Raw genomic sequence first — 19,762 nt, 5'->3', positions numbered from 1 at the left:
GATGTGTCCCACTTTGACGTGGTTTACCTTTTTACCACAGAGTGCCCACGCAAATTACAATCGGTTTGGAAAGGGATAGGTATCCAAAGTGTTCCAAATGGCGTAAATAATTCCCTATTGCAATACAGACTGTCTAGGGGGCTGACACAAAACATCTTCTGTTCTGAGATTTATTTTTATCACCTGTCAGAGACCCTTGATTCAAGGGCACAGGAACCAGTCCTCACATGCAGTTGAAGAGTCCTGGCCAGCTTAATAACCCAGCCCACCCAAAGGAATGCAGAGTGTGATTTCCTGGAGATGTCGCAGCCAGTCTGACAGATGGTTGACACACAAAAGGACACTGCTCTGTGGTGACAAGCTATTCTGATGTCCCTGCTCTTTCTTCTACTTTTCTATCAGGTTACCCGATAGAAAGGTGCAAAGTATTCCTGGTTGGTTATGTTAGCTAAGATTATATGTAAGCCAATACAATCTAAACAATCAAGTCCTGTTGTCTCATGTAGAGGAAAATGCAAAGATTTGGGGAACTCTTCCTTATTCTGCTTTTTTGAAAGGGTAGCCCTCTTGCCTTATAGGTAGTGTTATTTGAGTTTTAATATGTTACTTGGTTTTATTCATTCTTTCAGCTTTGGAATGGCAAGGAATTCAAAAGCTCTCTGTCCAGTCAGTCCTTCATTAGAAGATCTTCCTTAAGCATGTTTATATACCTCGTCATACACCATTTCTTATTTAAAATAATTAACAAATATTTAGCACACCAAAATTTTTATTTCAAATCTTGTTTTTCTTTCCAACTTTTGAGTCTTGAGGTTGGGTTTATATTTTGATTGTGTATTGAGACTAACAAGAAACTCCTTCTGTGTTTCTGCAGTGTTGTTTTTTTTTCCCCCCTGAAGAAATCACCCACAAGTGATTTCAAAAATTACCAAATTGCATATTAGAGAAAAAGTATTGAACATATAGCAAAATACATGAATTGCAAATTAACTATCGTGTACAGATTTGAATAAATTGGAGTTTATAAAAGTTGAAGTGAGATTCTTACACTGTTGAGAACTCAGATAAGTGTGAGCCTTCCTTAGCATTTTGGGTAGCATAACATTTTTGTTACATTCTCTTTTTTCCTTCCAACCCGTATATAATTTAAAGTATTTCAGTATTCCACAACTTAACCTATGATATGGTCAAGGTAGATATGTTGTGACATTTTGTAATTTACAACAATATAATGCTACCTACTGTGAACGTAAAGTTATTTGAATTATAAAGCAAGTAAATGGCATCCTTTTTTAAAAATGTCTTGCTTTTAGATTTAAATTTTGTTAAATAAAAATACCATGAAAGTTCACCTGAAATAAACTATATTAAACACATTTTTTAAAAAGAGATTGTTAAACTCCCAAACTAAGAAGATCTCAGATCTTTAATTTGCACCACTGACATAGGCAATAAGGTCTATAATGTCACTCTTTTTGCAATCTTCAGATACCTTTCAAATTCATGAAGAATGAATAGCTCAAGGATGTTGGGCAAGGACGCTGCGGTGAACAAATGGCAGTGATTTGTCACACAAAAACATTTTACAGACATTTAGAGGGAATGGAGGCATCAGAGTAAAATTGTGAATTTGCATAATTAAAATCTTATAAATTGCTTGACTATTTAGAGTCATTTTATTAAAAGTGGAAGTTTTATACTAAGTTACAGTCTTATACAGCTATCATAATTATGACAATATTTTATTGGCATAAAAGTGGACACATAAATCAGTGGAATAGAAAGGAATCCAGAGATAGACTTATGCTTATATTTGTCAAATATTTTCAAACAAGGTATCATATTCAGAGTTAAATTCAGGAAAAAATGTGCAAAGGCCCTACAGTGGAAACCTCGTAACACCCTGATAGAAATTTAAGAAGACCTAAATAGAAAGCTGTACCATGTTCATGGATCAGAAGACTTGATATTGTTATGGTTAAAATTTCAATTCCTTTCACATCGATCTGTGCAAATCCCATCATTTTTTGAGAGATTGACAGATTTAAAATTTTGTATGGAAATTCAAAAGTCTGAATATAGTCAAATAAGACTGAGAACACAATTGTAGTACTTAAAATACCTGACATCTACTTATTATAAAGCTACAGTAATGAAATCATTCCAGTTTTGCTATCACATAAGCAAATGTATTTAATGAAAGAGAAGAGACATTATAGAAATAGACCTCACACCTACAAGGTCAAGTTAATTTTTGACAAAGGTACAAATATAATTTAGTCTTCTCATCGTACAGTGTTGGAACAATCAGATATCCATAGGCAATGAATGATCAGTAAAAGTAATCTTTGAGCCATACTCTGTAACATATATAGAGAGACATTCACTCCAAAGAGGCAGTCTCAGTGTAAAATTTAAAGAAGTATAAAATCTAGATGAAATCATAGGAAAAAAACTTTTGTTTTGGATTACCAAAGATTTCTTTGTTTTGACAGCAACAGCTGATTCATGAAAAATGATTATTTGGAAACTTTATAAAGTAGTAATTAATGTTCTTTTAAAAAACATTGAGAGAACTGAGGATGTTGCTTAGTGGTAGTGTTCACCTAGTATATGCGAAGTCCTGTTTTTTTTTTTTTTTTTAAAGAGAGAGTGAGAGAGGAGAGAGAAAGAGAGAGAATTTTTTTTTAATATTTATTTTTTAGTTCTTGGTGGACACAACATCTTTGTTGGTATGTGGTGCTGAGGATCGAACCCAGGCCGCATGCATGCCAGGCGAGCGCGCTACCGCTTGAGCCACATCCCCAGCCCTGCAAAAATTTTTAGGAAGAAAGAAGGAAGGAGAATGGAGGGAAACAAAAACAGACCAACCAACCTACTAAGATGAGGATGAAAAGACAAATTACAGATTGGGAGAAAGTACGTGCACATCACAAGTTGTATAAAGAATCATAGCAGAACATCAAAAGAACTCTGAAAACATGGTTCTCAGAAAAAAGTAAATTAAAAAGATAAAGATTTTAGCAGATATTCACCGAAGCATATGAAATTGTGGTTCATAAGTCCAAGGATGGAAAGAGCCTCACCATCCATAGAGAAATGCTACAGGCAAGTACTGACAATACCAGATATTGGTGAAGATTTGGAGCAGCTGGCCTCTCACACTCAGCTAGTAAGAATCTAGGTGGTCCAGCCTCTTTGGAAAACAATTTGGCAGTTTCACACAAGGCGAAATGTGTATCTGCCTTTTCACCCAGCCATCCTACTGTTGGGAATTTATCCAAAACAAAAGGAAATATATATTTGTACATGCAATGGCTTACATACATGTACATGAAGATGTTTAACAGGTTAATTTTTTTGTACCCAAAATTACAATAACTCAGATACCCTTCAATGTATAAATGGATAAGCAAATTGTATGGATACTACTTATCTATACAATGAATACTACTCAACAAGGAAAACAAAGGAAGTATGTTTTCCCTCCGCAACATAAATAAGCCACAGAATAACTGTGCTGAGAGAAAGAGGCCAGATAAGAAAAGGTTCATACTATGTGTTTGCATGAACATAAATTTCTAGAAAATGCTAATTAATATACAGTGACAAAGCAGATAAGTGGTGGCTTAGAGATGGAGTGAGTAGGAGGCAGGTTCAGGAGTCCTTTGGAGAAAATGGTTGTCTTTGTTCATTATCTTGATCGAGGTAGTAGTTTCGTCAATGCGGTACAATAAATATGGAAATATTTTATGTGTCAGTTATATCTCATTGGCACAGTTTATAGTACTTGATACTTTCTGGGTCAATCTTGAAAGATATAGTCAATTTAGTGAAATAATTAATATTTTTTTATGAACTGAAGTTTGACATTGATATGCAGTTAAATTACTTTTCATTGTACTTAGAGAACAAATTCAGTTCTTAGGATGAATGTACCATACTAAATATGGGTGGCTGGTTTTGTGTTTCCATGTCATAGAGGTTGACCTGTTTTCCTTCAGGCTTATACAAAATGAATATCCTTTTGCCTCTCAAAGCTAAATCTGCCAACATCGTGAGAGTGCACTTTTGTGTGTCAGTGGTTGTGTGTCCACTGCAGTTTAAGTTGCTTAACTATGAGTTTAGACGTTCTTGATTGTTTCCTTTGCTGAGAGCAAAGAGTCATTGAGACCTGGGGTGATTGCTTGACGAGACTGCTGCAGGTGGACGTCTTTAAGGAAAAAATGGTGAAGAGAGACAAAAATCCTTTCTAACTCAAAGATGTTTTTTACTTATCAGTTCATCAGTGTGCTTTATGTAGTGGGGTTCTCTGTTTTTGTTTTTGTTTTTGTTTTTTTATTTTTTGGTACTTGTAATTGAAACCAGGAGCACTTAACCACTGAGCAACATCTCCAGACCCACTTTTTATTTACAGTTATATCTTTATTTTTTCTAATTAGTTATACATGATATTAACATGTATTTTTGACATATTATTTCGACATATTATTCATATACAGAGTATAACTTCTCATTCTTCTAGTTGTGCATGTTGTAGAATTACAGTGCTTATGTAATCATATATAATGTCCAATTCATTCTACTATGTTTCCTATTCCCATACCCCCTCCCTTCCCTTCATTTCCTGTTGTGTAATCCAGAATATTTCTATTCTTCCCTAACCACCCCCACCTGTTGTGAATTAGCATCTGCATATCAGAAAAAACATTCAGCCTTTGGTGTTTGTGGACTGGCTTATTTCACTTAGCAAGATATTCTCCAATCCTTCCTTCCTTCCTTCCTTCCTTCCTTCCTTCCTTCCTTCCTTCCTTCCTTCCTTCCTTCCAACATATCCATTTAATGGCAAATGCCATAATTTTGTTCTTTATGGCTGAGTAATATTCCACTATGTGTGTGTATGTATGTATGTATGTGTGTGTGTGTGTGTGTGTGTGTATATATATATATATATTGCATTTTCTTTATCCATTCCTCTATTGAAGGGATCTAGGTTAGCCCCATAGTTTAACTATTATAAATCGAGCTGCTATAAACATTGATGTGGCTGCTTCACTATAGTATGCTGATTTTAAGTTCTTTGGGTAAAAACTGAGGATTGGGATAACTGGGTCAAATGGTGGTTCCATTCCCAGTTTTCTGAGGAATCTCCATACTGGTGTCCAGTGTGGTTGTACCAATTTGCAGTCCTACCATCAATACATAAATGTCCCTTTTTCCCCACGTCCTTGCCAATATTTATTGTTGCTTATATTCTTGATAATTGCCATTTTGACTAGAGTGAGATGAAATCTCAGTGTAGTTTTAATTTGTATTTTTCTAATTGCTAGAGATGTTGAACATTTTTTTCATATATTTGTTTCATATATATGTCTTCTGGTGTGAAGTGCCTGTTCAGTTCCTTTCCCCATTTATTGATTGGGTTATTTGGGGTTTTTTTTGTTAAGCTTTTTGAGTTCTTTATACATCCTAGAGATCAATGCTCTGTTTGAGGTACATGTGGCAGAATTTTCTCCCATTATGTAGGCTCTCTCTAAACGTTCTTGATTGTTTCCTTTGCTGTGAAGAAGCTTTTTAGATTGATTCTATCCCATTTATTGATTCTTGATTTTACTTCTTGTGTTTCAGGAGTCTTGATAAGGAATTCAGTTCCCAAGCCGATATGATGTAGATTTGGGCATACTTTTTCTTCTGTTAGGTACTGGGCCTCTGTTCTAACGACTAAGTCCTTGATCCATTTTGAGTTGAATTTTGTGCAGGGTGAGGGATAGGGCTTTCATTTCATTTTGCTACATTTGCATTTCTAGTTTTCCCAGCACCATTTGTTGAAGAGGCTATCTTTTCGCCAGTGTATGTTTTTGGCACATTTGTCCAGTATGGATTTGTCTCTGTGTCTTCTATTCTGTACCATTGGTCTACACCTCTGTTTTGGTGCCAATACCATGCCATTTTTGTTACTGTAGCACTGTACTATAATTTTAAAGGTCTGGTATTGTGATGCCTCCTGCTTCACTTTTCTTGCTAAGGATTGCTTTGGCTAGTCTGGGTCTCTTATTTTTACAAATGAACTTTATAATTGCTTTTTCTGGTTCTATGAAGAATGTCATTGGGATTTTAATAGGAGTTGCATTAAGTCTGTATAACAGTTTTGGTAGAATGCCCATTTTGACGATATTAACTCTGCATATCCAAGAGCATGGGAGATCTTTCCATCTTCTAAGGTCTTCCTCAATTCCCTTTTTAGTATTCTGTAGTTTTCCTCGTAGAGGTCTTTCACCTCTTTTATTAGATTGATTCCCAGATATTTTATTTTTTTTGTGCCCCAGACCCCCCCACACACACTTTTTTTTTTTTTCATTTTTGAGACAGGGTCTTGCTATGTTGCTCTTTAGGACCTTATTAAGTTGTTGAGCCTGGCCTCTATCTTGAGATTCTCCGGCTTGTCTCCTGAGCTACTAGGATTACAGGCGTGCACCACTATGACTGGGCCAGCTGGCCAGCCTGCCTGCCTGCCTGCCTTCCTTCCTTCCTTCCTTCCTTCCTTCCTTCCTTCCTTCCTTCCAACAAGAATAAGTCAAACAGAAATATTTCCTGACAGGATTCATTAAATTATACGTTTGTTTCATGTTCCCTTACTATGCAAACCCATTAATTTTTTTCTGTGTGCTAACTGCTTATCTGTTTACTGGTTCTGAGCTCTTGATGAGAGCCACTTGTGTGCTCCTTCTTTCTTCTCTGTGAGAGTCCATGCACTTAACCAAGGTCAGCAGTGCTCTCACAGTAATAAGAGCAACTGGTCACTGCACACTCTGCTAAGTGTGCTTTTTCTGTGTTTTTTGCCATCTTAATCCCGATAGGTGCCCTGTGTTTTGGTGGTATTCCCTTTCTGATCTTTCTCAAGAAGTCTGACAGGTAGTTTGTTCAAGATATGACAAAAACAGATTGAAATTGAAGCCCATCTGGCATCATCCAGCCATGCCACTGTGCTGCATTAGAAAATGCCATCAAGCGAGATGTTTATGGATAAGTGAGTGATCCACAGCTGTAAGTAAGGCCATAATAAAGAAGCATGTGGGATGAATTTCTAAACATTGTCATTTCAGGAACACATATAGGCAAATAGATATAATTGTATACGTTTGATGATAGGCAAGTAGATGTGATTGTATGACAAGATACTTGATCCTTCATTTTCTAAGTAAATCAGTATACTTATAAAGCCATCACAACAACCTGAAAATGAGAGGTAACAAGTCAAATTATGGAGAAACATAAAATTAATTTATGATGTATGTGAAATTTGTCAGAAAGAACCTCTGTTTTAAAGACTATTACTACATATTAATTTTTTCTGGGGGATAGGGACATGAGGATTTCTTTAGATTGTCACTGTCCAGTAGGAGTGTAATATGAACTGCACATGTATAATTTTGTTTCCTGGTGGCCATATTAAGAAAAAAGTAAAGGAACAGGTAAAATTTTATTTCTGTAGTTAACCAAACATATACAAATTATTATTTCCACATGAACTTATTATAACATAACCAGCAGTATTTTATTATTTGGGATTAAAAATTTTGAAATTGGCCCAGGCATAATGCACATATCTATATTCCTAGCAGTTCCACTGGCTGAGGCAGGAGGATTTCGAGTTCAAAGCCAGCCTCAGCAACTTATCAAGGCCCTAGCAGCTTAGTGAGACCCTGCCTCAAACAAATATATAGAAAAAAGGGCTGGGGATATAGCTTAGTGGTTAAGCGCCCTGGGTTCAATCCCCAGTACCAAAAAGGAAAAAAATAAATAAAAATGGAAATTTGATATATATTTGATGCGTCTGGCACTTCTCCATTCAGAGGGTAAATTATCACCTGCAATATATTATCTGTATTCAGATTTGATAAAAATACTTCAAAGAGTAGATTCATAGCCAGGCCACGTGGCCCATGGCTATAATCCCAGAGGCTCCTGAGGCTGAGATAGGAGAATCTTGTGTTCAAAGCCAGCCTCAGCAAAAGCAAGGCACTAAGCAACTCAGTGAGACCCTGACTCTAAATAAAATACACAATAGGGCTGGGGATGTGACCCTGTGGTTGAGTGCTCCTGAGTTGTCCCCGGTACCTGCCCTCCCCAAATAAAAATAGATTTATACTCCCAAGTTATTCCAGTGCATTTTGAACACTTTTCAATGCTGATAGTGTAATATTTTTTAGATTTAAATTTACATTAATTAAAATTCAATAACTGTGTTTCAGGTGCTCACTGTCAGTGTTACTAGTAGAGTGAAAGTCTGGTGAACCTGGGTGATTCCTTGTACGTGTGAGGGGGAGTGTGGGTAGGAAGGAAGGCTGTCCAGTGAACAGAGCCTCTGGTCCCCTCTGGCCTTGCAGCTTCGCTCTTTGTGTGGTTGTTCTAGCTGTTTCTTCCTAGGTTGGTAGGTTTAAGTTTAAAAGTAGTGTCCATTTATAGCTTGATTTTATTTATTTTTATACATATTTAATGCTAAGAATTTAATAAATTTTACATTCTATATTCATAGCATGTCTACATCTTATTCTTTTCCATGGTTTAACCTCCCTGAGATTTTTATAATTGCCTTAATGTAACATAGTTTGTTAAATCATTCTTGATATGGTTCTTCTCTACAGATGATTTAGATTCCTACTGGTAAAAGATATACTTTAACTATATACTATATTCTGTGCTTATATTCTATACTCTGGTTTCTCTTCAAATCGTATAAATCTGGGCTGGGGATGTGGCTCAAGCGGTAGCGCGCTCACCTGGCATGCGTGCGGCCCGGGTTCGATCCTCAGCACCACATACCAACAAAGATGTTGTGTCCGCCAAGAACTAAAAAATAAATATTAAAAATTCTCTCTCTCTCTCTCTCTCTCTCTCTCTCTCTCTCTCTCTCCTCTCTCACTCTCTCTTAAAAAAAAATCGTATAAATCTTCAGCCTTTTGCTTATATTTTAATATAGAAACAAAAGTTCTAACTTTCTCACACTGAAAGTGAGAATAATTGTTCAAGTATCTTAAATGCATGGAATCCATTGAATGATATTATTAAACATTTTATGGAAATAAGTTTTTTATATCATCAATACCAGTTGTTATTATTCATGTACAACATTTCTTGTTATGTTACAGGAGAAAAACCTTTCAAATGTGATGAGTGTAACTTTGCCTCCACAACCCAGTCCCATTTGACTCGGCATAAGCGTGTGCACACTGGAGAGAAACCCTACAGGTGCCCCTGGTGTGACTACAGGTAATGAGGCCACACGGGTTTCTGTGACAATTGGATCCTGTTGAATAAATCAATAAAAGATCAACATGAATTAGCATACTTTAAAGCATAAGGCATATTAGGTTAGGTGTTTATTATAGTACCTAATTTTAGTGACTTTTCAAATATAGACTTTTTTTTTAAGATCAGTTTTAGGTTCACAGTAAAAGTGAAATGTTGGTACAGAGATTTTCCAAATATCTTCTTCCCTTACACATGAGAGACTTCCTCATTATCTATATCCCCAACAACGTGATCTGCTTTTTACAGTTGATGAACCTCCACAGACACATTCTCATCACCCAAAGCTAATAGATTTTAGTCAGGTTCACTGAGGGTGTTATGCATCCTGTGGGTGTGGACAAATTTATAATGACATGTATCCACCATTAGAGCGTCATTTAGGTTCTAGTGACTGTTCAAAGTATAAAGTTCTTTTACATTTTTGTAGTCTTAATACTTAGTTTTCAAACAATCCTTTGTTACACCCAGGTTTCTGGTTTTCTTGCTCATTCCTTTATTTGATATGTGTATGGCATCTCATCTGCTGTGAGAAAAGCACTCACTGAGAATGGAAGATGATATAAAAAGTGTTTTCTACCTTTAAGGACATTACAACGTAATTGGTGACTTCCTTTTCACAAGTAATTATAATACATATTCAAATAGTAAAAGAGAGAGCAGAAGAGAACATGGAGAAGGACCACATTGAGCCCAGATAAAATCCCTACAGAGCAGAGAGCATCTTGCCTATGGCAGGAAAGGTGACAAAATTTCAAGTACATGATGTATGTTCTCAGATGAGTAGTTGATGGCACATGTAGCATTTTATGCTGAAGGCATCTTGGAGTTTATGGATGCTCAGTCCTTGCACTGGGTCTGGCGCAGCTGAGTTGTATCCGCCAGAGCACAGAAGTACTCAGTGACAGCAGTAATTCTCTATGACGAGGCACACAAAGAGAGGCCTGGTGGAAGGTACACTGGGGCATGGAGCTTGCAGCCAGGCCATGCTGCTCATGGAGCCCAAAGGTAAGCTGAGACACCATGCAGTTGGCAGGCAATTGAAGGACACCATCTTCAGCCTTGGACTGAAGACTTCACTGTCACTGCCAGGCATATCAATAAGAAGACATCGGGGCTGTGTCTTCAAATGCAGCCATTTCTGTTGAATACTAAAATGTATATGTTGAACATCAAGCCTTCTTTAAAAAGTAGGTTTTTGTATTCTTGTGAATGTAGCCTGTGCATTCAGCAAATATATTGCCATAATCTCTATCATCAGCCATATTATTGCATTAAGTTTTATGTGAAAGGTCATAGAATAGTACAGAGATATTACAGATATATTTCATTCTTTAATTATTTATTCATTCAACATTTTATGGATTCTGGTTTTGTGTAACACTAGATTGGTATTTCTTATAAATTTGGGGAAATGGTGATCTAATTAGAGGTTCTAGGGTACTGACAATAGAAATTCTAAGGTGCTGATAGTGTGCTCTATAATAAAAATAAACATGACTTTTTTTTATTACAGAGAGCGTTCTGCAGTTGCCTTCCGTGTAAAACCAAAAAAGCAATAAGAAAATTATAAAAATTTCCCTTAATTATCACTTACTCTTAAGACTATGTGCTTTTAGTCTGTACTCTATGTATAAGATTTTTTGTTGTTGTCTTGGGGGGAATTTTTGCTTTCTTGCAGTATAAATTCTTATACTTAATATTATTACTATTTTTCTGTGCCAGGAACCAGTCTTCTATAGAGCTATGGTTTTATTTTATTTTATTTTTTAAATTTTACTTGTGGATGGACACAATATCTTTAATTAATTTATTTATTATTTATATGCAGTGCTAAGAATCCAACCCAGTGTCTCACTCATACTAGGCAAGCACTCTACCCCTGAGTTACAACCACAGCTCCTAGAACTATGGTTTTAAGACTTCTTTTAAAGTAGCCAAAATCATTCCTTCAAACATGATTATAAAGAAAACCACACATACAAAATAAACAAGTGGTATTTACCATTTAAAAGTAGTCTTCATAGTTAAAATCTGAAGTTTAAAATATGGCAAGTTAATTCATGATAGCTGCTACAGAATTAGCCTGCACATCCAGTTTCTGCCTTTACTATGTGCTAGGCTCATAGCCTGAGGGTGTGATTCAGAGCACAGGGTGTCTGCAGGATCTGGACTCAGTACACATTTACCTGGGGACTTCCATCAAACTCTTTTTTGTTGGAGGGCTAGGGATTAAACTCAGGGGTACTGTAACATTGAGCTACATCACCATCCTTTTTTTTATTTAATTTTTTATTTTTAGACAGGGTCTGGCTAAGTTGCTGAGGCTGGCCTAGAACTTGTTCTTCTTTCTCAGTCTCTTGAGTCACTGGGATTATAGGCGAGCGCCACTAAACCCAGTGCAGTCAAACTCTTTAACCTCCTAGGCTACCACATTTTCATTTGTAAAATATGGATTGTTAGCTGACCAGCCTTCTGGGATCCTTGTGCATATCAAGCCAGATACACGTTGAAGTTACCTCACCAGTGCCTAGCACTTGGTTAAGTGGTAAATATTCGCCTGTGTTTTTGCTGTCCTCTCTGGTGCATGTTTTAGCCTGGTTGCAGGTTTCTTCACCTTTCAGTGAGTTAATTTGGAGTTTTGATGTACTGAAAGTATTTAGCATGCTTAAATATTATTTATAATACAGTCGAAATAGGTTTTTACAGTTTTTGAATTAATTTAAAATTTATTAAATCTAAAATCAGTTCTTGGATAATTGCTGAAATATTTTAAGGCTTCAAAATGTCTAACTTGAAAAAGCATTCTTATGTAATATAATTGTTATGCCTGTGTGGTCCCAAGTTACACATACTGCAATGAATTTATTAAGTTTTGGGACATGAACACCATTTTCAAAATGCTCATACCTTGCATATCCATGACTTTTTTAGAATACATTTCTAAAATTTATGATTAAGACTTTTTATAGTACTGCTAGAAAGATTATGATTTTTTTAAAATAAGATCAGTACTGTTTTGATAGTGTCTTGGTGTTTATGTGCAAAATTCATTTACAAATATTTCAGCTTTCCATGGTTTGAAAGAACACTGTACTTTTTTCGAAGTTCTAGGTCATAGTATTGTGCCCTATGCAGTTTGTCCCAAACAGAGAGCAGCACTCGCATATAGTAATGCTTTTGAGCTGGTTGGACTGCAGTTATGTTATACCTCTGTCAGATGTTGAGTTAAACAGGAGATGATGTTCTCTAAGCATTTCGTTGCCGTCCTGCGAATTAATACTTAGAACACTTGATAAAGTGATAACTACCAGATCTCCTTTTGAAATACTTATGTCCTTATTAAGAAGGTGATTTCTATTTTTATAACTTTTGAATAATTTTGTTATTGCTAGAAGTAAATAGTTTGAGCCCTTTCTATTTAATAATTTTTATAATTTTGTGTATATGTAATTAAGTTTGCTTTTTACTAAGGAACAAAAGACAAGTTAGTTCTTTAAGAGCTTTCGAGTATAAGAATTCTTTTGAAGTTAGGGACTGCGAACACAATATAGAAATTAGAAGAGATACCTTTGTTTTCTTGTTGTTAAGAACAAGATTTTAAAGTAAGCATGTAGTAAGTGCATAGAATAAAAAGGTCCCACGCCTGCCTCCTTTAACCAAGGAAATGTGTCATTTTGCTGTCATTTTGAGTATTAGTGTCATAGATTATCACTCATTTCCTGAAAAGATAGGGTCATATTTACCTTATTGATATCTTCCAAAAATTTTTAAATAATTTTTCCCATTTAGATTTTTACTTCATATAGGTAGATAAAAACTGTTCCCATAGTATACCTGTCTTTGTCATTATTGACCCTTATTTGCAGGTAAGTTGCCATCACTAGAAACTGAATCATTAATATTTAAATTTTATTTGAAAATGTATTTCTCCTTTTATAAGTTGAACATTAGTAGAGAAATACTAGTTGTTATCCATGAAAAATGTGAATATAGATTTGTTTACAAAAGAATTTTATAATTGGTCTTTTGAACCTGGGGCTATTTTTCAAGTTTGCATTATTAATTTAGGCAATGACATCTTATTCTATTCAGATGTAAACATGTATGCTTTTCCTTAGCTTTTGCTGTCTAAAATATCCAAAAATCTAATCCATTACAAATCAGTATATTCCATCATTACTCTACAACTCTTTCACAATTAATTGCCGTGCATTATGATTTCAAAGCATAAATTGAGTCATTGAAGGCTTTCCTACCATATATATGTAGCAAATTCTTTAGGTTTGTTTCTACCATACAATGGAAACATTCTAACCCTTTCTACATTTTATTTCCTTTAATGTGTTGTCACCTCTATATTAATGAGAAAACAAAACAGAACAATACAGAACCTTTTGTATTTTATAGAAAGCATCCTAAGAATACGAAGTCTGCCATCCCTGTAGAATTTATTAACATCAAACTGCTGTTTCTGCACTCATTGCATTGATTTATATATGAAAGTTCACCCAAACAAATTAAGGATTTGTTTTATTAAAATGGCCACAATTGGGCTTTTTTTCTCCCCTTTTTATGTGAAGCATCTTCTCATTGGTTTCTTTTTTTGTTTTGTTGGGTCCTTTAGGATTTATGGAGGAATTATAATGCATGCATTTTAAACAACAAACCACTAAGCCATGCAAAAATACTTCTTACAGAATAAAAATATTAAGGGCAATTTTATAAAGCACTTAAAATGCCATTTTTTATATTATAGAAAACTGAAGTTTCAAGCCAATCTCTGGAAGTTCTTATTGTTTTGTTTACTGTGTCCCTTGTTATTGAACTTGAGATAGCCTCAGTGTTCTGTAAGTATAGTTTTGACTATATTTTTCCTCAATTTTGTAACTGTCTTTATTCTTCTAACCTTACATGAACTTTATTTTTTAAAATATTTTTTACTGTTACTTTTTTTACTTTTTCATTGCTTTTAAATCCACTGGTGCTGAGTACATAATTGTACATAAAATGTACACTTCTCACCTCAGATTAAAGGTCCACCCCCATTGTTTACTAAATTTGTAGGAAATCTACTTTTGAGGGTTCCTCCCCCCTTCTTGCTGGTTCACTTAATCTCAGCCAGTGTTTTCCATGGAAATCATTAACACATTAATTTTGTTTATGTTTTTTTTTTTTTTTAAATCTCAGGAGGATTTTTCTCTTTTTCATGAATTGGAGGCTGAAGATATCTCTCTCTCTCTCTCTCTCTCTCTCTCTCTCTCTCAATTAGGAACATGCTTCCTTTTGCCATGTACCTCAACAGCCCTTTTATTCATCTGAATACTTTGTTTAGTAGTTCTAACAATCAGATTTGTCAAGTTCTTACACATGTGACTATAGTAGAGAGAATTTGCTGTTTGTTGCCACCATTTGAAATCATATATGCCCTAGAAATTTTTGTGAAGATATGCTTTTAACTTAATGGAAATCTTTCTTTGCATTTCCTGCAATCATTTTTAGGGAAGTTTTAAGGTAGAGTGACCAAAAAATTATATTAATGTTACTTCTGAAAGTTTGTTTTAATTTCTTCTTTCTGTTATAAAAATATCTGCAGGTCATAGGTAATATGCATTTTTATACTTTTTTATCAGCATTTTGTGTTTTATAGTTCTTGTCTTCCATTTGTTTCAGCAGCGGCATCCTGAGTTAGGGAGACTGCACAGGGATAATTTTCTCCTTTGGATAATTTCTTCTGAGAGGTCCAATTTTTCTTTGGCTTCCTTTGCAGGTACATAGGTTTTAGCAGGAGAAGCAACAGATAAAACAAACTTAGATTTGCCCATAGTAGTGACAGTGCAAAAAAAAAAAAACACATTTTTGTCCTTATACTAGTACATAATATATACAAGAAAAAGAAGCCAAATTACACATACTGAAACAAACAGCACACGATGTCTTTTTCCACAGAACCATTCATCTAGGTAATTTTGAATTTCTCAAAGAATAAAGATACTACATAATAATCAAAATGAAAATATCTAGTACTGATATTAGACATGATTTATATTTAAAGCCAGTTATTGCCATGGTCTAGTTAGATCAGAATGGACTTTAAGTCAAAACTACTTTTGTTATTTAAAGTTCCAGTCAATATCATTTCATTATTTCATATATGTCAGGTCTCTGTAGTCTGTTGTAACTGCTAATCTACTCAGTGGAATAAAAATAAATAAATGAGCCAGGCTCACAGATAATTCTGAAGATCTAAATATCCGGTTATTTTCCAAGCTTTTCATAGGGTGATGGTGAGTCTACAAGCTTTCTTCAAATTCTGATGCATCTTCTCTAGAAAACGTACGTATTCCTTGGATTATGTCTGGTCTTGCCAGTAAGAAGATTGCCCCTTCCTGTTGGCCTCCTACACACAGTTCAGCCAGCCACAGGTAGATGTCAGTATCGTGGTTGGTTGTGAAACTGTGTGTGTTGATTGCCAAGCATAAGCAGTGCTTAAAAAGCTTCTCCTAGCCTGTGTCAAGGTGATACTCTGTGAAGTCTAGTGCCCTTCACATGGAGTAGCTGTATCTGGTGAGTGCAGATGGAACTTTTTGCAGAATTCCCTTAAAAAATGAATTTATTGTCCCCAGAATTGCATCATCCTTTCAGGTTTTTCTGTAATGAAATGCTCTTTTTTTTTCCTGCTGTATTTGTACTTTGCAGCAAGTTGAATTCTTCCTTCATAAAAATTTCATATTTTTTTCTTTCATTAATGAATGTTATCTCAGTATTTTGTTTTATGTTTTTTGTATTTTCTATTATGTTGTTTTCTAATACTAGTTTCAGATGTCTTCTTTCATTCATACTTTGCTTCCTTGTGCTATAACACATGAGCACATAAACCTTCAAACCTTTTTCACTCAAGCAGCCTTTGTAAAGATATAAAAAAGTATGTGCAGGCCTGAAGTTAACACTCATAATTTTAATCTCTGTAAAAAGCTGAAGTAAAAAATAATATAGACTTGAGAACAAATAGATTCCATAGCATTAAAAATTACAAATTGGTTTGATGCCTTTAAAACAAAAAGAATCTGAAGTACCTTTTTGTGTATCAGTACAAGTAAGTTGTTTTGTTTGTTAATGTAGCTAAAACAGCAGATTAATTAGAAGAGCCATTTTGAACACAAAGTGACCATACATTCCCTCTGCTATATCTTAAAGTAGAATCTAGATAAACATGTTTATTTAACTTGCTGTTGCTGAATCCCAAATCCAGTCATTATAAAAGGACCAAAGCTATCTTTGGGGATGGTCTTTCTACAAGGAATTACTCTGGACAGTCCCTTGGGTGGTAGTTAGATATATCTGTATATATTGTGGCAGGAAGAAAGGCCTTAGAGATGAAAAAAAATAGAAAATATTTTTGGGGCAATAGTCTCTTGCATAATAAGTTATTCCTCAGACACTAGAGCTATTATCACACAACAAAACACTTCCCTATGTAACTATCTATAGCCTCTGGCAGTTAGAAGCTCAAAGAATGGAGCTTATTAGACAAACAGTGTAATCACTTGGTGTAGCTAACAGCCATCAGTAGAACACTGTGAGCATTGCCACAGTGGTAGTTGGGTTCAACCTCACATGTGCATTTGAGAAAAGAACATAACAAGACAGAAGAGCTTTGAAGTGTATAAAAGTTTGTCCAACTTTCATTAATCAGTAACAATTGCAAGGATACTAGTTATTTCATTTTACTTTCAGCTCCTTGGTTTTAGCATATTCTGATACATTGCCTCTCAGGGGACTGACAAAAATAATGGAAGAAAGAAAGAAAAACTTGCAACACTTGAAAGATGGTAGTTCTTCGAGGGTAGTTGTGTTTTGAGGCAGAGAAAGGTGAAGTGGCTTTGTGCATCCACACACTTTCTGACATTGCACTCCCCATGGGAGTGAGATGTCTCTTTCCCCAGGGTCACGCGTATCTGCATATTTTGGGTCCTCCTTAACCGATTCTGTAAAGACAGGGTCTTCTGTGAATCTTACGTCTTCATCTCCTTGATTAAGGGACTGTAACACAAACCCTTTGCTGGCCTTCACCTTCTTCTACTGTGTTCCTTTCTGTTTTCTCTATTAAGAAGCTCTGGAAAAAGAACTACTGAACATTTTTTGGTTTTTGATAAAACAATCATATCATTATTTACTGCAGAGGTACAAGTGAGCTATAATTCAAATACACTAGAGCCCATTATTCTGTAGCATAATACGTAACCTGATACTTTTTTACAGGGAATTTTAACTTTAATTCATTAACCTTAATTATTTTGCCTTGTTTCCTGTTATATATATAAAACCCTGTTCCACCTTTTATCCTTCCTTATGAAGCTTTGTGGAGACATCTCTCTGTGTGTTTGTGTTATGTTGATTATCTTTACTTGGTGCTTTCCTCCTCAACATGTTTTGTTCCTTCATCTTGAATTGCAACTTTAACACATAAGAAATGTGATAAAACAAATAAAAATTTACCATTGAGAGAAAATGGGGTAAATGCTGAGGGTACTTAAATAAGATGATTTATCTCTTGGATTGAATTGTTTGAGATCAAAAGTGCTTGACATTTAAACTTCAAAAATTTGTTTTGATCCAGAAACCTCAAGTAACTTTAATGTTAGTTAAAAGTAAGATTTCTTCCATTCTCTGCACTCCTAAGTTACATCTTTTCTTCAAATTAAATTTATCTTCTCCTTTTAGCACGCCTGGATTGCAGGGTATGTGAGATTATCTGATAAAAGTAGGAAGGAAGTATATGTCAGCTTTTTACCCCTGTTCATCCTGGAGAGCTTGAGTTTGACTCCATGGGCAGTGGGTGGCCAGGTGGAAAATGCAGAGCCAGAAAATGGTGTGCTCATACCTTACATTGCCTTAGAAATAAAAGCCTTTTTCCCTTTGCAGGATACAAAGATGAGCCCAAGAGACACAGAAGGGGACAGGACATCATTTAAAACAATTGTCACAAAGGTACAGGCAGAAAATAAGGCAGATTCCGATGACCAGGTTGGAAGACAGATGAAGGGACATGCTAACCAAAGGAATGAATGTGGAAGGACCATATCACCCTTTAGGTGCATAGCCCAGTGCTGCTGGGTGAGTGATAGCACCTTTCAGTGAGGCACTCACTCCTTGAGAAGGCTGCCCTTCAGGAAAATGACTACTTATGTGATCCAGGATGTGTCACCTTGAAACATTGGAATATCCAAAGGGAGACACTTCAATAGTGTACAAGTCCGCAGGAATCTATGTGGAATATGAAACCAACGATGAGATTGACATTTCCCTCAGAAACTGTAGAAAATGAAGAAGGCAGAGAGGAACATAGCCAGTGCCTGAGAGGTTGAGAAGCCAGCTCATAGAACCAAAGGGGCCTCCAGGGAAGAGCGGGGTCTGTGACCAGTGAGGAGTGCCAGGTGTGCCAGGGTGGAGGCAGTAAGAACAGGCAACCACAGCTCCAAGAGTCTAAGGTACTTTGGGGAAGACCAGTTTTAATAAACTGGTGAGAACAGATGCCAACCCCTCAGACAGAGGTGAAGAAATGCACATTGCCCAGGGAACAAAGGGAAGGTGAGGCGGAGGCTACTGGGAGAGGAGGTGGATGACCACACTTGAATTTGCTTTCATTTGTTTGCTTATGGCTGATTTTAGTACAGCAGCTATAGCAATGTTTCCACATTTTGGGTTACTGCACAGCACCAAATTTGAGTCTTGTGTTGAAAGTTAGGAACCCAGAAAATAGAGGTGTTATGATATTATTACACCCACCCCAGCACATACACACCTGGACCCTGGGATATCATTTATGTTGTGTGTTGAATTTCTCCACATGGCTATCTTGCTTCGGCTGTTTTTCATTAGTTTAAAATTTTGCTTGCTGCTAGCTAACAATTCAGTGTGATCATTTTCTGAACACTCCTGTTAAATATAGTCTTAAAATGTGACATCTGTTCTGTACTTTGTCCTAAAAAATATTTTAAAATGTCTCTGGGATTTTCTGCCAAAAGTAAATCCAAAGGACCCTCTTATGGCATCTTAAGGCAATTGAAGACACCCAGTCATTTACTGTGATGGCACCCAACTCCTGCCTGTTTTGGTCGTAGTTATTCACCTTTCATTTGTTTGGCTTTTTCCAGATTTGTGAACATGGTGTATCACTCTTGCCAATCTTTGCTATGTGCTGCTTGGTAAACTCCTGAAGACTGTGTTAGATTTGTGCCCAGCTTCTTCAGATTGCCATATTTCTAGAAGTAGTTACTCAGCTAGAGTGTATCCTGCCACCACAAATGCAATAATAAGGATCATGTGGGTGTTGGAGTGAGTGTGTGTATAATATGAAAAGAAAAAGCAAATATATCACTCCTTCGGGTAAGATAGGGTACATGATTTGTTTTCATGACTTAGGTTGTATTATAACTGCTGAGTGTTGGTG

General features: G+C 35.8%; 1 protein-coding gene across 1 annotated transcript in view; it reads left to right on the top strand.

Moving 5' to 3' along the window:
- Znf407 (zinc finger protein 407) overlaps positions 1-19,762 on the top strand; it is a 425,149-nt gene that overhangs the window by 259,125 nt on the left and 146,262 nt on the right. The window contains exon 7 of the mRNA XM_026388679.2: positions 9,150-9,270. Coding sequence (XP_026244464.2) covers positions 9,150-9,270 — 121 coding nt within the window. The remainder of the gene's footprint in view (positions 1-9,149; positions 9,271-19,762) is intronic.

This window comes from Urocitellus parryii, chromosome 13 (assembly GCF_045843805.1).
Source record: "Urocitellus parryii isolate mUroPar1 chromosome 13, mUroPar1.hap1, whole genome shotgun sequence".
In the NCBI taxonomy this organism is placed as follows: domain Eukaryota; kingdom Metazoa; phylum Chordata; class Mammalia; order Rodentia; family Sciuridae; genus Urocitellus; species Urocitellus parryii.
This window is presented reverse-complemented; position numbering and strand designations above follow the sequence as displayed.